The sequence below is a fragment of the Psammomys obesus genome, unplaced genomic scaffold (genome assembly GCF_907164565.1).
Source record: "Psammomys obesus unplaced genomic scaffold, mPsaObe1.curated_primary_1811, whole genome shotgun sequence".
Lineage (NCBI taxonomy): Eukaryota > Metazoa > Chordata > Mammalia > Rodentia > Muridae > Psammomys > Psammomys obesus.
Genome location: NW_026585626.1, coordinates 14,312,148 through 14,327,761, shown reverse-complemented (window position 1 = coordinate 14,327,761; position 15,614 = coordinate 14,312,148). Strand labels below are relative to the sequence as shown.

The 15,614-nt window shown below is 39.3% G+C and overlaps 1 protein-coding gene across 5 annotated transcripts in view; it reads right to left on the bottom strand.

Annotated features, from left to right (window-relative positions):
- Positions 1–15,614, bottom strand: part of Ccdc138 (coiled-coil domain containing 138) — a 68,782-nt gene that overhangs the window by 46,163 nt on the left and 7,005 nt on the right. For all 5 annotated transcript variants that reach the window (XM_055614260.1, XM_055614285.1, XM_055614294.1 and 2 more), the window contains exons 4-6: positions 12,301–12,421; positions 8,850–8,986; positions 5,245–5,426 (exon numbers count right to left, since the gene is read on the bottom strand). In XM_055614260.1, the coding sequence (XP_055470235.1) occupies positions 5,245–5,426; positions 8,850–8,986; positions 12,301–12,421 (440 nt within the window). The remainder of the gene's footprint in view (positions 1–5,244; positions 5,427–8,849; positions 8,987–12,300; positions 12,422–15,614) is intronic.

The following is a 15,614-nucleotide window of genomic DNA, read 5'->3' as shown; positions in this document are numbered from 1 at the left end:
TTGTTTGTTGGGTCTTTGTGCGGTTTAGGTGTCAAGGTGACTGTGGCTTCATAGAATGAGTTTGGTAATGTTCCTTCTATTTCTATTTTGTGGAATAGTTTGAAGAGAAATGGAGTTAGGTCTTCTTTGAAGATATGGTAGAATTCTGCATGGAGACCATATGGCCCTGGGCTTTTTTTGGAAGGTAGACTTTTGATGACTGCTTCTATTTCCTTGGGGGATATAGGACTATTCATTCTATTTACCTGATCTTGATTATTATCAATTATCAAGAAAATTGTCCATTTCATTTAGATTTTCAAATTTTGTGGCATATAGGCTTTTGTAGTAGGACCTAATGATTATTTGAATTTCCTCCCTGTCTCTTGTTATATCCCCCCTTTGGTCTCTAATTTTGCTGATTAGGATAGTTTCTCTCTGCCTTTTAGTTAGTTTGGCTAGGGGCTTGTCTATCTTGTTGGTTTTCTCAAAGAACCAGCTCTTGGTCTCATGGATTCTTTGAATTGTTTTCTTTGTTTCTAATTCATGTAGAGCAACAGAACCAAAAAATCTGAGCCCCGGGGGCTTTTCTGAGACTGAGACTCCAACCAAGGACCCTGCATGGAGATAACCTAGAACCCCTGCACAGATGTAGCCCTTGGCAGCTCAATAGCCAAGTGGGTTTCCTAGTAATGGGAACAGGGACTGTCTCTGACATGAACTCAGTGGCTGGCTCTTTGATCACCTGCCCCTGATGGGGGAGCAGCCTTACCAGGCCACAGAGGAAGACAATGCAGCCAGTCCTGATAAGATCTGATAGACTAGGGTCAGAGGGAAGGGGAGGAGGACCTTCCCTATCAGTGGACTTGGGAGGGGCATGGGAGGAGATGAGGGAGGAAGAGTGAGAGTGGGAGGGAATGAGAGAAAGGGCTACAACTGGGATACAAAGTGAATAAACTGTAATTAATATTTAAAAAAATTAAATAAAGAAATAAATAAATAAAATTGGTAATTATAAATTTAAAAAAAAGATACTAACCCATATTTAGATATTACAGCTGAAAATTAGGCGTGCCCAACTCATGGCCCATATATGAATATGATACAATATAAAATTGTAAACTTATAAAAAATAAAAAAATTGTAAACTTACAAAACATGAAGTGTTTATGATGTTTTGTCTTGTCTTATAACTCAACTGCACAGTTCTCAAGCACGAGCTTCACTAATGGCAACATCATGGGTTGGGCAAAATAACTGCTTTTACAGCCTGTGGTCTGTGAGTTGGACACATCTCAAAGTCCAATGTATCTTTGGTCCCCACAGTGGTACTAAGGGAAGGTGCTGAAACCTTTTAGAAGTAGCTGTTTCTGGAAGTCTTTAGGTCACCAGACCACACTCTGGAAGCACATTGCAGGACCCTGGTCTTTCTCCTTTGATTCATGGTCATGAAGTAAGTTTTGTTTTGTCAGTGCTTTTATCACAGATCCAAAACAGTCACTGTACTGGTTAGTTTTATCAATTTTATTTATTTTATACCTGGGAAGAGGGAAATGCAATTGAGAAAAAATCTCTATCACACTGACGGAGATTAAAGACGGTTTGCTTTGATTTTCGATTTGGAGGTTATGATCTATGAATGTTCTATTTGTTTTCTATTGCTGTGATAAAGCACTGAGACCAAAAACAACTTGGGGAGGAAACGGTTTATTTAGCTTATACATCCAAATCATGTCTTTTTAGGCATGTCTGTGGGGGCATTTCCTTGATTAATGATTGATTTCGTGGGAAGGCCCAGCCCACTAAGAGCAGTCCATTCTTGAGTCCTGGGCTGTATAAGAAAGCAAGTTGAGCAAGCCATGGAGAGCAAGCCAGTAACCCGTGTTGCTCTCTTGCCTCTGCTTTGGTTCCTGTCTTGAGTTTCTGCCCTGACTCCTTTTCATGATAGACGGTGATCTGGATGTATAAGCCATATAAACCGTTTCCTCCCCAAGTTGTTTTTGGTCTCAGTGCTTTTTTTTTTTTTTTTTTTTTGCAATAGAAAGCAAACAGAACATTCATAGATCATAACCTCCAAAGCAACAATCAAAGCAACCCATTTTTAATTGTTCTTCATTGAAATCAGATCTTCCTATCTTTCCCAGAATACTCTCAATTGGGAGGGGGCTCAAGTGACCTTTAACCTTCCCAGCAGCTAGGACTCCAGGCATACACCACTACATGGGGCATGCATTTGGCTCCTAAGCTGATTGTTTTGAGTACTTTGTCAGAGATGGAATACTCACTTGAATAGATGACTCCCAAATTAGGTTTTACCCAAGATTAATGATGAGACTATCGGGCTGATACATTTAACTGCCAAAGCAACCCAAACCCACCCCTTCCAGTGACATCTTCTCCTTCCTGAAATCCACTTTCTTCCATACTGCACAGACCAGAAAGGTGAGAACTAAGTTAGGGCGCCTCACACCTCTTGCATGCTTCATCCAAACCAGCACACCAAGTCCACCTCCACACTAAAGTCTCTACTCTCTGCAGCTCCGTTCCTCTGCCACCATCCACTCCATGTCACCAGTCTCTCTCTCATCCAGTGACCTCCAGTAGAATCCTATCTAGTCTCCCAAATTCTACCCCTACAACCCCCACCAATTAGTTCATATGAGCACAGTAGCTTATGTAGCTTTCCTGCTTTAAAAATCATCGGATGTTTATTATTTTCTTAAATCAAGAGCTTTTTATACTATCTAGAATGCATCCCTCTTACTAATTAGCATTAAATTTTGGATTTAACTTAAATGTCAGCAAAACTTAACCTGACTTCTCATTTCCCCATAATCAGATATCCATGATATACCTCTGTTATTCTTCCATTTAAAGTTATAAAATTTGCCTGGCTTGGTGGTACAAATTTGTGCTCCAGCTTCTCTAGCACACCAGCTGGGACAGGAGGATGGAGAATTCAAAGATGGCTCAACTACATAGTGAGTTCAAGGTCAGCTTGGGCTACCTAATAAGATTTTGTCTAAAAATTATATGTGTGTGTGTGTGTGTGTGTGTGTGTGTATATATATATATATATGGTTATTCATTATTTGCTTTTAATAAGCTACATGTAGCAGGACCCTGGATATTTTATTCACTAGCATAGATACACAGCACTGAACATATGAATAACCATATTACTAAAATATTTATTAAATGGACAAAGTCATATATGTCACAAAAATCTATATGTTTAATGACAACTCTAACACTACAGAATATATTTTAAAAGCAAATGAAACTGGAGGTAAATAAAGCCAACGTTAATCACATTCACTTCATTGTTTTTACTTTGTATTGTTGGCTGATACATCTTTATAGTTTGTTTTTCTTTTACCCTACATGGCACTTCCCAAAACATGATGTTTTATTTTCACTCCTTAGATTAAAATCTTGTAAGATAGCCAGCATAAGTTTTCTGTTTTGTTACATGGTCTGATTAATTCACAACCTAAGAATCTCTTCTCATAAGTACCACCTTTGTTCTTTCTTTTTTTTTTTTTTCTCAACATAATGTTTTTATAGATTATTTGGGAATTTCACATCATGTACCGAAATCACTCACTTCCCCATCCTTCCAGGTCTCCCTGCCAACCCTCTGACCTCCTCCCCCAAAGTGAAAGAAAGAAGATGGAGGAGAAGCAGAAGAGGAGGAGCAGGAGCAAAAGAAACAAAGAAGAAGCAAAAGCAGAAACAGAAGCAGGGGGAGGAGGAATTTGTGGTATCTATATACTTACTGGAGCATGGTCAAACTCCCTGTGGCCAGCCCCTTACAGAAAACTGAGTCTTTCCTTGCCTGTAACCCCACCAAAAGACATCAACTGGGGAGAACTACACACCAGCATCCATTCACAATTTTTTTTTTTGTTTTGTTTTATTTTTTGAAACAGGATTTCTCTGTGTAACCTTGGCTTTCCTGGAACTCACTCTGTGGACCAGGCTGGCCTCAAACTCAGAGATCTGCCTGTCTCTGTCTTCTGAGTGCTGAGACTAAAGCCATGCACCACCACTGTTCATCCCCTTGTCTTAATTTTTAAGAGTTCTCTTCAATGATTCTGTCTAAGCTGTTATTTGGGGGAGGGGGAGAAGATGGGATAAAGGTAGAGGTTGTCACAGAAGCCTTCTATGTCCCTTTTTCTCAAGACTGTGAGTCTGCAGTCATCAGTAGCACTGCAGAAGAAGATTCCTTGCCATTTACAGTGAGCGGGAGCACAGATCATGGACTCCACATGGCATCTGGTGACAACACAGACCACAGACATCCAAATGGTCTCAGCATGGTGCCCGGTGGAAGTACAGACCACAGACATCAACACGGCCCTTTGATGCAGCATGGGCCACGAACACCATCATAGTTCTTTTGAGGCAGGGTCCCACTATGTAGTCCTAGCTGTCCTGAAACTCACTGTGTAGACCAGGCTGGTTCTGAACTCACAGAAAGAAATCTACTTGCCTCTGTTTCCAGAGGCTAATGTGTGTGCCATCTCACCTGGCCAATGCTTTGTACCCAGAATGTCATTCTCACTGCTCTCTTTTCTAAATTCTACCTCCAGTTAAGGACCAGACTCAGTCTTTCTCAAAATATTTTTGGGTGATTTAGGCTAAAAATAATTGTTTTTAAATGCCATAGTAACCATAGTTTCAATTATTTTGACAAGATGAGACACTGTTATTTAAAAACCAGTTAACTAAATAAAATGTTTTAGTTACTTCATGGTTATGTATGATTACTTCCAAGGGAAAGAATTACACAAACTACACTAAATTAACTCATGCTTTCTTCTCCATCTAGACACTTGGTAAGCACATATACATACCCTGTCGCTATAAACCCCAAAGATAACATAAATATCTACGTTCAGAGTTAAATTTTGACAAAGGACCTCTTATACATAGGTATTTATAACAATGAACTTATAATGTCTTCAAATAACACATTTTATATCAGTACGTTTTGTTTTATAGCTTAAGGATCAGCTGGGTTGAAAATAAACATAAGACAGTCTAAAATCTAAAACACACCTACCAGCAAACTACCACCACTCTGACTTTTCTCTCAGCCACCACATTTCCTATTTAACAGTTCCTAAAAGTAAATCTACCCCTTCTGACCTGCCTTGACCTGTTTATGTACAATTCCAATCAAAGTCCTTATACTGAAGTTTTGCAATAATCTTAAAACACAAATATTTCTGAATTCTCAATTCAACATTTGGCCTTTACCTGTAGTTTCATATATATATGAAATAATTCATCATATATTTGATTTATCTGATGTGGAAGCAAACCTTGCTTCTTTGACACTTTGGATTTTGGATAAATGACATGTTTCAAAGGAGAGTCAATGGAATCATTGCAACATTCAGTCTGAAGTCCTGGTGAGGCCATGTTAGTCAGCAGGGCATCTGCAAAAGTTTTGAATTTATCAGACAGAGAGTCTTCAGAAAGAGTTACTTTAAATAAAAATTACAGTATTGTTAAAAATCTAGAAAGAATGACATAGCAAAAAACAGCAAAATGTAACATAAAATTTGGATAAAGTATATAAATGAATTGTCTGTACTTTGTGCAACGTTTCTGGTAAATCTAAGATTGTTTCAAACTTAACATGTGGATAAAAACTTTCTATGAATTAACTAGCCTAAGCCAAGATATGGAATGTTACCTCACAAATTCCTAATCATGTTTCCCTCTAGACCTTCAAACAAAATTAGCCACCAACTCAATTTATAGTGCTAATCATTGCCTTTACTTTTCAGTTTCCTCTACCAACTTTGCAAAAGCCTGTTTTGTTTATTTTAGGCTTTGTGTTACACAATTTCTATAGCCCCTTCCTCTAAACACTAACATGCTCTCTAAAATCTACCCATGCTGCCTGCAGAATGGCGGGTTATCCTATTTTATAAATATATGACAACATTCTCCCAGACATGCACTTAAGGTGTTTTGGTTATGTAGATTTTACACAGTCATACCTCTGCCTCTTGTCACTCATGTTCAGTAATGTCTTCAGGAGAAACATAGATATACAGAGAGATCTCAAAATTTTGCTGGCTTTTAGGATTTATGTACAAGTTCAACTTTACTAATGATGACAAATTATTTTTCAAAGTGATTAAACAGTCTGAACAATAGTGGATACGTTTCACTTGCTTCTAATCCCTACCAATATTATATACACCAGCAAACCCTTGGGGCTAGAGAGATGGCTCAGCTGAGAACATGCTGCTCTTGCAGCGGATCCAGCTTCAGATGACCATAAGCTACAAGCATCCAAACTTCTAGTTCCAGAGATCCAATGCCCTCTTCTGAGGCTCTCTTCCACAAGCACCATGCACACACATGACGCACATACATCCATACAGGTAAAACATTCACACACATAAATTAAAAAAAAAAAAAAGTAAACCCTCATATATACTGCTTGTAAAATAGGAACTAGACCAGTCTCTAAGAAAATCAGTTTAGACTCTTCAATGGACTAAAAATGTATCTACCACACGACAGTCACGGCTTCTGGTGAAGCACTCTAAGGCCATGCGCCACACAGATACTTGTGTACACATGTTTGCTGTGGCACTATGCACAAGACCCAAGTGCCACAAACAACTAGTTTTTCGTCAACAAAAAAATAAATTTAAAAAAATGTGATACACCACACACATGAACACATACACAGGATTTTATTCAGCTATAAAGAACAAAATTATGTTATTTGTAGAAAGATAAATTCAACTGGAGGTTATCATATTAAGTGAATTAAGTCAATCTCAAAAACAAATGTGGCATGTTTTCTCATATTTACATTTTATAGATTTTTATATGGATGCATAAACTCAAGGCTGGAAGGGTGGACAAACAGTTGAGAATTCTTGTTGCTCTCAGAGGACCAGAGTTTAGCTCCCAGAATGCACATGGCACCCTGCTGCCAAACACCTGTAACTACAGCTCTGGCATCCTCCTCTGGCCTCTGATGGCATGCACACGCGCACACACACACACACACAAAGACACACATATACACATACACTTAAAAAATGAGACACGCCAGTTGGTGGTGTAACATGTCTTTAGAGGTTAGAGGGAGACAGATCTCTAAATTTGAGGCAATCCTGGTCTACAGAGTGAATTACAAGACAGCCATGGCTACAGCCACAGTGAAACCCTGTCTTGAAAAACCAATAATAAAAATAATAATAACAATAGACACAAAAGTCAGGCATGATGGCAGACATCTTTAGTACCAGCACATGGAAGGTAGAAGCAGGCAGATTTCTGTAAGGCCTGCCTGGTCTATAAAAGTTTTAGGACAGCCAAGGCTACATAAAGAGGCCTTGTCTCAAAACAAGAAAATAAAAATAGACACATAAAGCCATGTATATAGCTATAGCATGGAGAGAGAAGCAAACTTTCTGGAAACAAAAGAGATTAACAGGAATTAAGAGGGGCTAAAATGAGGAGAATATGCTCTAAGTACATTCTATAGTTGTATGAAAGTTTCCTATAAAACCCAGTACCATAAAGAATATATGCCAATAAAAACTCATACATAATTAATGAAACTCAAACATTAGAAAACAAAATTCTCTGTCACAGTGGCCTTGGGAAGTCAAAAGTCTTTCATTATATTCCCTCATCTTGGAGAGACAGAACAACCAAAATAAAAAATACTAATTTACACTCGGGAGCCAGAGGCAGGAGGATCTCTGTAAGTTTGAGGCCAGCCTGGTCTACAAAGTGAGCTCCAGGACAGCCAAAACTACACAGAGAGAGAGACTCTTTCTCAAAACAAAAACAACTAATTTATTTTTCAGGCAGGTGGCATATACCCATAATCCCAGCAACTGACTGAGGTAAAGGCACCGAAAGTTCAAGGTCAGTCTGAGCTACCAAGTGAGAATGCAACTAAAAACAAAAAAATGTTATAAAATAAATTTTTCGAAAAACAAAAAGTTTCATTACTGAGATAAGCAAATGAGTAAAAAGTCTGTCTAGGTACCTAACTAATCAATTCCCAGCCTGGGTACAATATATATATATATATATATTGTCAACTTTCTTTTTGTTGTTGTTGGGGGGCTGTTGTTGTTATTGTTGCTGTTGTTTGAGACAGGGTTTCTCTGTGTAGCCTTGGCTGTCCTGGACTCACTTTGTAGACCAGGCTGGCCTCCAACTCACAGCAATCCACCTGCATCTGCCTCCCTGAGTGCTTTTGTCAACTTTCAAATGCATTCAACTTTTTAAAATAAACTTCTCTTACATTTTCAGTAGAAAAACTGGCCACCTAATGGGAAACACAAGTACAGGCTGAGCCACGTTTTATCATCTTCAGATGCTGAGACCAAGGGGATGGTGGAGGACAAGGAAAGCAAAAGAAATACAGACAGTATGTGCCCAGTGCTTCAACAGTGTGCTCCAACTCTTGCAGCCAGAGGGCAATGAACAGAAACCACTTTCCCTGAAATCCTGAGGGAACCATGGGAAACATTCAGGTAGACAGAGAGGCCCTGCTCCTGAGCAGCAGAGAAGCCAGTTTTAGCAATTGTCAGAAGCCCTTTCCATAAATGGAAACAAGAAAAAGAACTAAAGGCATCACAAAAATTCAATTAATCATGAACTTATTTGGACAGGTTTTGAGATGGGAGGGCAGAACCATAAAATAGTATGTTTATCTCTCTTCTCCTTTAATTTAATGCTAAATAAGTATAGTAAGGTTTATAAAAACTCTGGACACAAAAATATACAGACTTCTGAGGAGCAGTTACTACTGTGAGGTAAGCATGGTTTTCCCTATATATCAAATCACTATTTATGAATATTTCTCTTACCTTTTTCTGTTTCTTTGAAGGACTGCTTTATTATTTTGGAGGCACCATCTCTATAATCATCTTCAATTAATTCTTCTTTGGTTTCCCATTTCTTTAAATCATTAAAAGAATCCAGTTCAGCACCATCATCATCTAGGCTTTAATAATAGATACATATCAGAAATCCAGAAGTTCACTACAACAACGGACAAAAACAAAGACAGTAACACAGATGAGGAAAATGTAAAAATCACTTTTAAATATGCATGTGAAATGGACAAGTTAACTCAAAAATCCTGAAAGTGTATCACATTTAAAACAGTTTAAAAGCTTTAGAATGCTCTGTGGCTACCAAACCCTTCCAATACCCAGTAATTGAGACATGATAGGCATTGTTATCTATAGTTTGGTTAAGATAATTACCAGCTAGCCTATGAACTGGAACAGAACCCCATGTTCTGAGATTACCTCAGGGCAGCACTGCTCACAAGGAACATAATGTAAATTACAGACACATTTGATCATTCCTCTGGTAGTACATTAAATTAAAATTTTTTTTTTATTAAAGATTTATTTATTTTATGTATATGGGCACTCTATCTGCATGTACGCCTGTAGACCAGAAGAGGGCACCAGATCTCACTATAGATTGTTGTGAGCCACCATGTGGTTGCTGGGAATTGAACTCAGGACTTCTGGAAGAGCAGATAGTGCTCCTAACTGCTGCGTTATCTCTCCAGCCCTTTAAATGAGGTGTCTGGTTAGAGACTGTGGTAAGCGGCCATGTGGGCACTGAGAACCTGGGTCCTCTTGAAGAGCAGCCTGTGCTCCCAACCTCGGAGCCATTTCTTCAGCCCATAGTAGTACATTAAAAAGAAAAAGAGGCAAGACTTTCACAAAACATATAAAATGTCCTTCAGCACAGAATGAAAGTAAGACATGGAGGTTGCTGTGGTTGTGTGTAAAGTATTCCTAAGGGCTCCAGGGCTGCCATCTCGGAGTCCCTAAGCACGCTAGTTTTATTAACAGGTTAACACACTACTATTCCACCCTACTACATGAGCTGTTAGGAAACAGGGACTCAGTAGAGAAGCAGTTCACTAAGAGGGTGTTTTTCAAAGATTTCTCTTGTCTCTGTTTCCCAGCAGCTATAAAGCATAGAACTCTACTCTATCAAACCTTCTACTAAGACACTCTGCACCACCATAGGCTTAAAAAGATGGCAGCCAGCAACCATGGACTATAAGTCTAAAACCAAAAACCAAAATAAACCCTCTCCTTTTGTTTATGTCAGGGATTTTGTGACAGTGACAAAAACAGACTGACATAAAAAGATTTTATGTTATCTTGACCATGTTATGTCTTTGAAATATCTTGGTGTGTTTTATATTTATAGCATATTTCTTTTCAGACCAGCCCCTTTTCTAGTACTAAGCAGCTATTTGTAACCTGTATCTACTGGCAGGACAACATCCTTGTAAACTAGGTTATGACTAAGAATTACCACAAGAGGGGGAGCCCAATGACATTATGAAAATGAAGTCTTCAGAGCCAAAATGTTCACATTGTAATTTGTAATTACACCCAGATTTATATAAATGGGGGCACTGGAAGGGAGTAAAATAACTGTACTAACAAAGTAGAGAGGTGTAAGTGGGCCTAGGAGCACAGGCACAGGGAAAGTACGAAGTAGGACAACCAGAACCAATTTAGAATTAAAAAAAAAACAACAAAACAACATAAGGGAAGCTAATACTTGGTAAACTAGTTAAAAAATAAAATAGCCCATGGCTGAAGAGATGGCTCAGCTCTTAAAATCCCTTGTTGCTCTTGCAGCAGACCCAGCAACTACATGGTGTGGTTCACAACCCTCTACAATTCCAGTTCCAGGAAATCTTAACCCTGCTCTGTCTTCCACAGGCACATACACGTGTTGTACACATACCTAAATGCGGAGAAAACACTCAGACACATAAAACAAAAGTTGGGCATAATGGTGCACACTTTTAAACGTACACTCAAGAGACAGAAGCAGGAGGTCCTCTGTGAATCTGAGCCCAGCCTAGTCTCCATAGCCAGTTCCAAGACTCTGTCACACACACACACACACAAAACAAAATAACAAATAAATAGGGATGGAGAGATGGCTCAGGGGTTAAGAGCATTGGTTGCTCTACCAGAGGATCCAGGTTCAATTCCCAGCACTGACATGGCAACTAACAATCATTATTACAGTGCCCTCCCTAGCCATCTTAGGCAATGCACACATGTGATACAAAGAACTATATAGTAGGTACAGTGGTTCTCAACCTTCCTAATGATGTGAACATTTAATACAGTTCCTCAAGTTCTGGTGACTTCCAACCATTAAGTTATTTTCATTGCTACTTCATAACTGTGATTTTGCTACTGTTATGAATTACAATGTAAATACCTATGTTTTCCAATGGTAACTGCTCTAAAAGGGTCATTTGACTGTTAAACAGATGGCAACCTACAGACTGAGGACTGCTGGCTTAGCAGTTAAGAGTACTTGTTGCTATAGCAGAAGACTTGGGTTTGATTCCCAGCACCCACATGGTTCCATAACCCCAGTTCCAGGGATCCAACAAGCACATACATGGTATACAGACATGATATACATAAAGTAAAATAAATACATCTTTTTTACATTTTAAAGGGGAACTGGAGAGATGACACAACAGTTAAGAGCACTTGTTGCTCTTACAGAGGACCTGGGTTCAGTTCCTGGAACTAAATGGTGGCTCTCAACATCGATAATTCTAATTCCAGGAAATTTGATGACCTCTTTTTCCAAGGGTACCAGACATGCACATAGTACACATGCTTACATGCAGACAAAGCAATTAACCTTTAAAAATTTTTAACTACTTAATAACCTAGGGCAGGAGGGGATGGCTCAGTAGGTAAAGGCACTTGCTGCCAAGTCTGGCAACCTGAGTTTGATACCCAGGATCCAAATGCAGAAGGAGAGAACTAACTCCTGCATATTGTGCTCTGACCTTGACATGCGCCTTGGCACATGCTGGCACCATTTCCCACTGACAGACACAAAATAAATAAATAAACGAATAAATAATAAATAGGAATGTAATGCTTAGAGATTAAGAGCACTGGCTGCTCTTACAGAGGATCTGCGCTCAGATCTTAGCACCACACAGTGACTCACAACTGTCTGTAACTAAAGTTTCAGATCAGATACCCTCTTCTGGCCTCCTTGGGGAACCAGGCACACAAGGGGTGCATAGACATACACACAGAAAAAGCACATGTACATAAAATAAAATAATAAAGGAGGTTTGGCTCTTCAACTATTCATCAGGATCCAGACTGCTTTTATATCCTCTCAAGAAAACACACACATACACACACACACACACACCCCTCTTTTCCATTGTTGTTTCCTGAGGTGCTAACAGGATAGTAACAATATCTATTCTGAATGCCTTACCAGTTCACATTTACGTGTTTGAAGGAACTGCAGAACGGTGCTGTAGAAAACTTCCTTTCAACAGAGTAGCATCTTAGTGATGAACCAATTTTATCTCCAGAGCAGTAGGTATCCAAACCATCTGTGAATTAAAAAAAAAAAGTTACATGATGATGTCAGATGCTAATGATCTCATTTTGGCCTCCTAAAAGACACCATAGTCACTGATTGATTCATCTTTCTCTCTAATGTGAGCATGGAGAATACAGACTAAATTTCATATTCATGTGTATTTTAGTGATTACACAACGCTCTTCCATTCTCATTTGACCCAGGTGATGAGTTTGTAAAATAATAGGTGCTTTTAATTTAAGTCTATTGTATGTTAGAACCCTAAAGACCAGAGAACTGATGTGAACCAGGTATGTCACCTGGAAATCAGAATACATCTTTCTTTCCTCTTAAGTAGGGTCCTCAAGCATTTGTTTTTAAGCACTGGCAGACTCTATCCAAATCCAGTGGTAGGGAGGGGCTACTCACTTCAGATAAAAATAAAATAGATTACTGTATTAGTTAGGGCTTTTATTGCTGTGATAAGATGCCAGGACTACAGCAATTCTTGTTGTTTTGTCTTTTGAGACAGGGTTTCTCTGTGTAGCCTTAGCTGTCCTGGAACTTGCTTTGTAGACCAGGCTGGCCTTAAACTCATAGATTCACCTGCCTCTGCCTCTTGTGTGCTGTCATTAAAAGTGTGCTCTAACACTGCCCAGCAGACCACAACAACTCTTGTTTTTAACTTAATTTTATTTATACATTATCACAATTTATTTACTTTGTATCCCCTCTCTGCAGCCCCCTCCCTTTTCCACCCACCCTCCCTCCTCTCCCCCTATGCCTTTTTCCTAGTCCCCTTATAGGGGAGGTCCTCCTCCCCTTCTATCTGACCCTAGCCTATCAGGTCTATCAGGACTGGCTGCATCCTCCTTCTCTGAGGCCTGGCAAGGCTGCAACCGCCAGGAGGAAGTGACCAGACAGTCTGCCACTGAGTTCATGTCAGAGACAGCCCCTGTACCCTGTACCCCCAAGGGAACCCACTTGGACACTGAGGAGCCAATGGGCTTCCTTTGAACAGAAAGAACGACAACTCTTATAAAGAAAAACATTTCATTGGGGCTGGCTTACAGCTGAGAGGCTTAGTCCACTATAGCCATAGTGGAAGCATGGCAGTGTGCAGGCAGACTTGGTGCTGGAGTTCTTACACTGGACCCTTAGGCAGTAGGAAAAGGCAATGAGCTACTAGGCCTGACTTGAGCTTCTGAGACCACAAAGCCCACCCCTTGTGACACACTTTCCCCAACAAGGGTACCTACTCCAACAAGGCCACTCTTTATAGGCTTTTGTGGCCATTTTTGTTCAAACCACAATTACTGACTCAGTTACTCTACCATAGCAAGCATCCATAAACTATTTAACATTTCAAAAATTCAAAATAGATAGGCATTGTGGTGCATACCATAATTACAGCACTCCCGGGACTGGGACAGGAAAACTAACAGGAAATTAGAGGACAGCCTGGGTTTCTCAGTTCACGTCAGCAGTCAGTTTCACACAACACAGTGTTCTCTGAGGAAGTCTCACTTGGAGGATTGTCATCAGATTAGCCTGTGCGCATGTCTGTTGGGAATTTTCTTAAGTGTTAATTGACATAGGAGGTACCTGTGGATGGTACCATCCCTAGACAGGGGATCCTGGACTATATAAGAAGCTAGCTAAAAAGGAAGCTAGGAAGCAAGTCAGGGAGGAGCATTCTTCCAAGGCCTCTACCTCAGTTCAAGATCCTGCTTGAGTGCTTGCCCCGGCTTCCTTAGAAGCTGATGGACTGTAAGCTGAAGTAAACCATTCTCTTCCCAAGTTGCTTTTGGTAATAGTGTCTTATCACAGCAACACAAGGTAAACTAGGATTCCAGGCTACATAGCAAGCTCCTATTTCTACTGTTTTAACTGATGAAATTTCAAGATGTAAGAAGCTTAGGAAAAAAAAAGAAATAACCTAATAAACCACTTGATAAATTTTTTTAAATCTCTAAATATTTAATCTTTTAATATAAAGAGTTAAATCCTCCAGAAGCTGGGGTTCAGAAGGTTAGAGACAAGTAAGATACAGTGTAGGGCATACAGATTCCCATTCTCAGTGCTAGTCACAAACAACTCCACATCTAATACACAAAATAATTATATATAAATGAGTTATTAACTGCCATTCATTTCTGTAGATTTATGTGTGAATCAAACTTGTCCTCTGCAAGAGCAGCCATCTCTCTAGCATCTAGGGTGTAGCCTTAACCACTGAACTATTTCTCTTGCCCTTCATTTATTTAATTGAAAGCCTTTTTCTCATACAATATATTTTTATGTTTCCCCTCCTCCAATTCCTCCCAGATCTACCCAATGAACGTTTTTTTTTCTCTCTCTCTCTCTCAAAAAAAAAAAAAAAAAAGCCAAGAGGGATCTACAGCCAGGATACAAAGTTAATAAATTCTAATAAGCATTAATAAATTTTTAAAAAGCCAAGAAATAAAAACAAAGCAAAAACTACAAGAAACACACACATTCACATACATACACACAAACCTACAAAAACAAAAATCAAAAGAAAAAAAAGGCAAAAATATGTCCAAAAAAAGCAAAATAAAACAAAAAGTCCACAAAATACCATTGAGTTATTTTTATGTTGGCCAAATTCCTGGGCATGGGACCCATCCTGAAGTATGAGTGATATACCTAGTGATAGTCCACTGGAAAAAACTGATTTTCCCTTTGACAGCACATACCAATTGCAGATAGCTTATTGGTTAGGAATGGAATACCATGTCCCCTTTCCCCTCTCATGCCGGTACCCCATCTTGTCTGAACTGTGCAGCATTTGTGTCTAAAGACACTGTTTCTTCAAAGTCATCCATCACCTCTGGCTCTTTCTACCTCCATGGGGCATAAATCCTTGAGCCTTGAAAATATACCTTTTAAAGCAGAGTGCTCCAAAGTTTCTCACTCTCTGAACACTGTCTAGTTCTGGGTCTCTATGTCATTTTCCATCTACAGCATGTTTCTCCAGTGTGCCTTGATCAAGTCACTGATTGTTTCCCATCTTTTTACACTAAGGTAATGTCAACCCTTGATGTTGAGGTGTGTTTCTTGGATGCCATACAAAGATAGATCCTGTTTCTTTTTCTTTTTCTGTTTTTTGTTGTTGTTTGTTTGTTTTTTTTCAAGGCAGAGTTTCTCTGTGTAGCCTTAGCTGTCCAGGGGTGGCTTTATAAACCAGGCTTGGCCTCAAA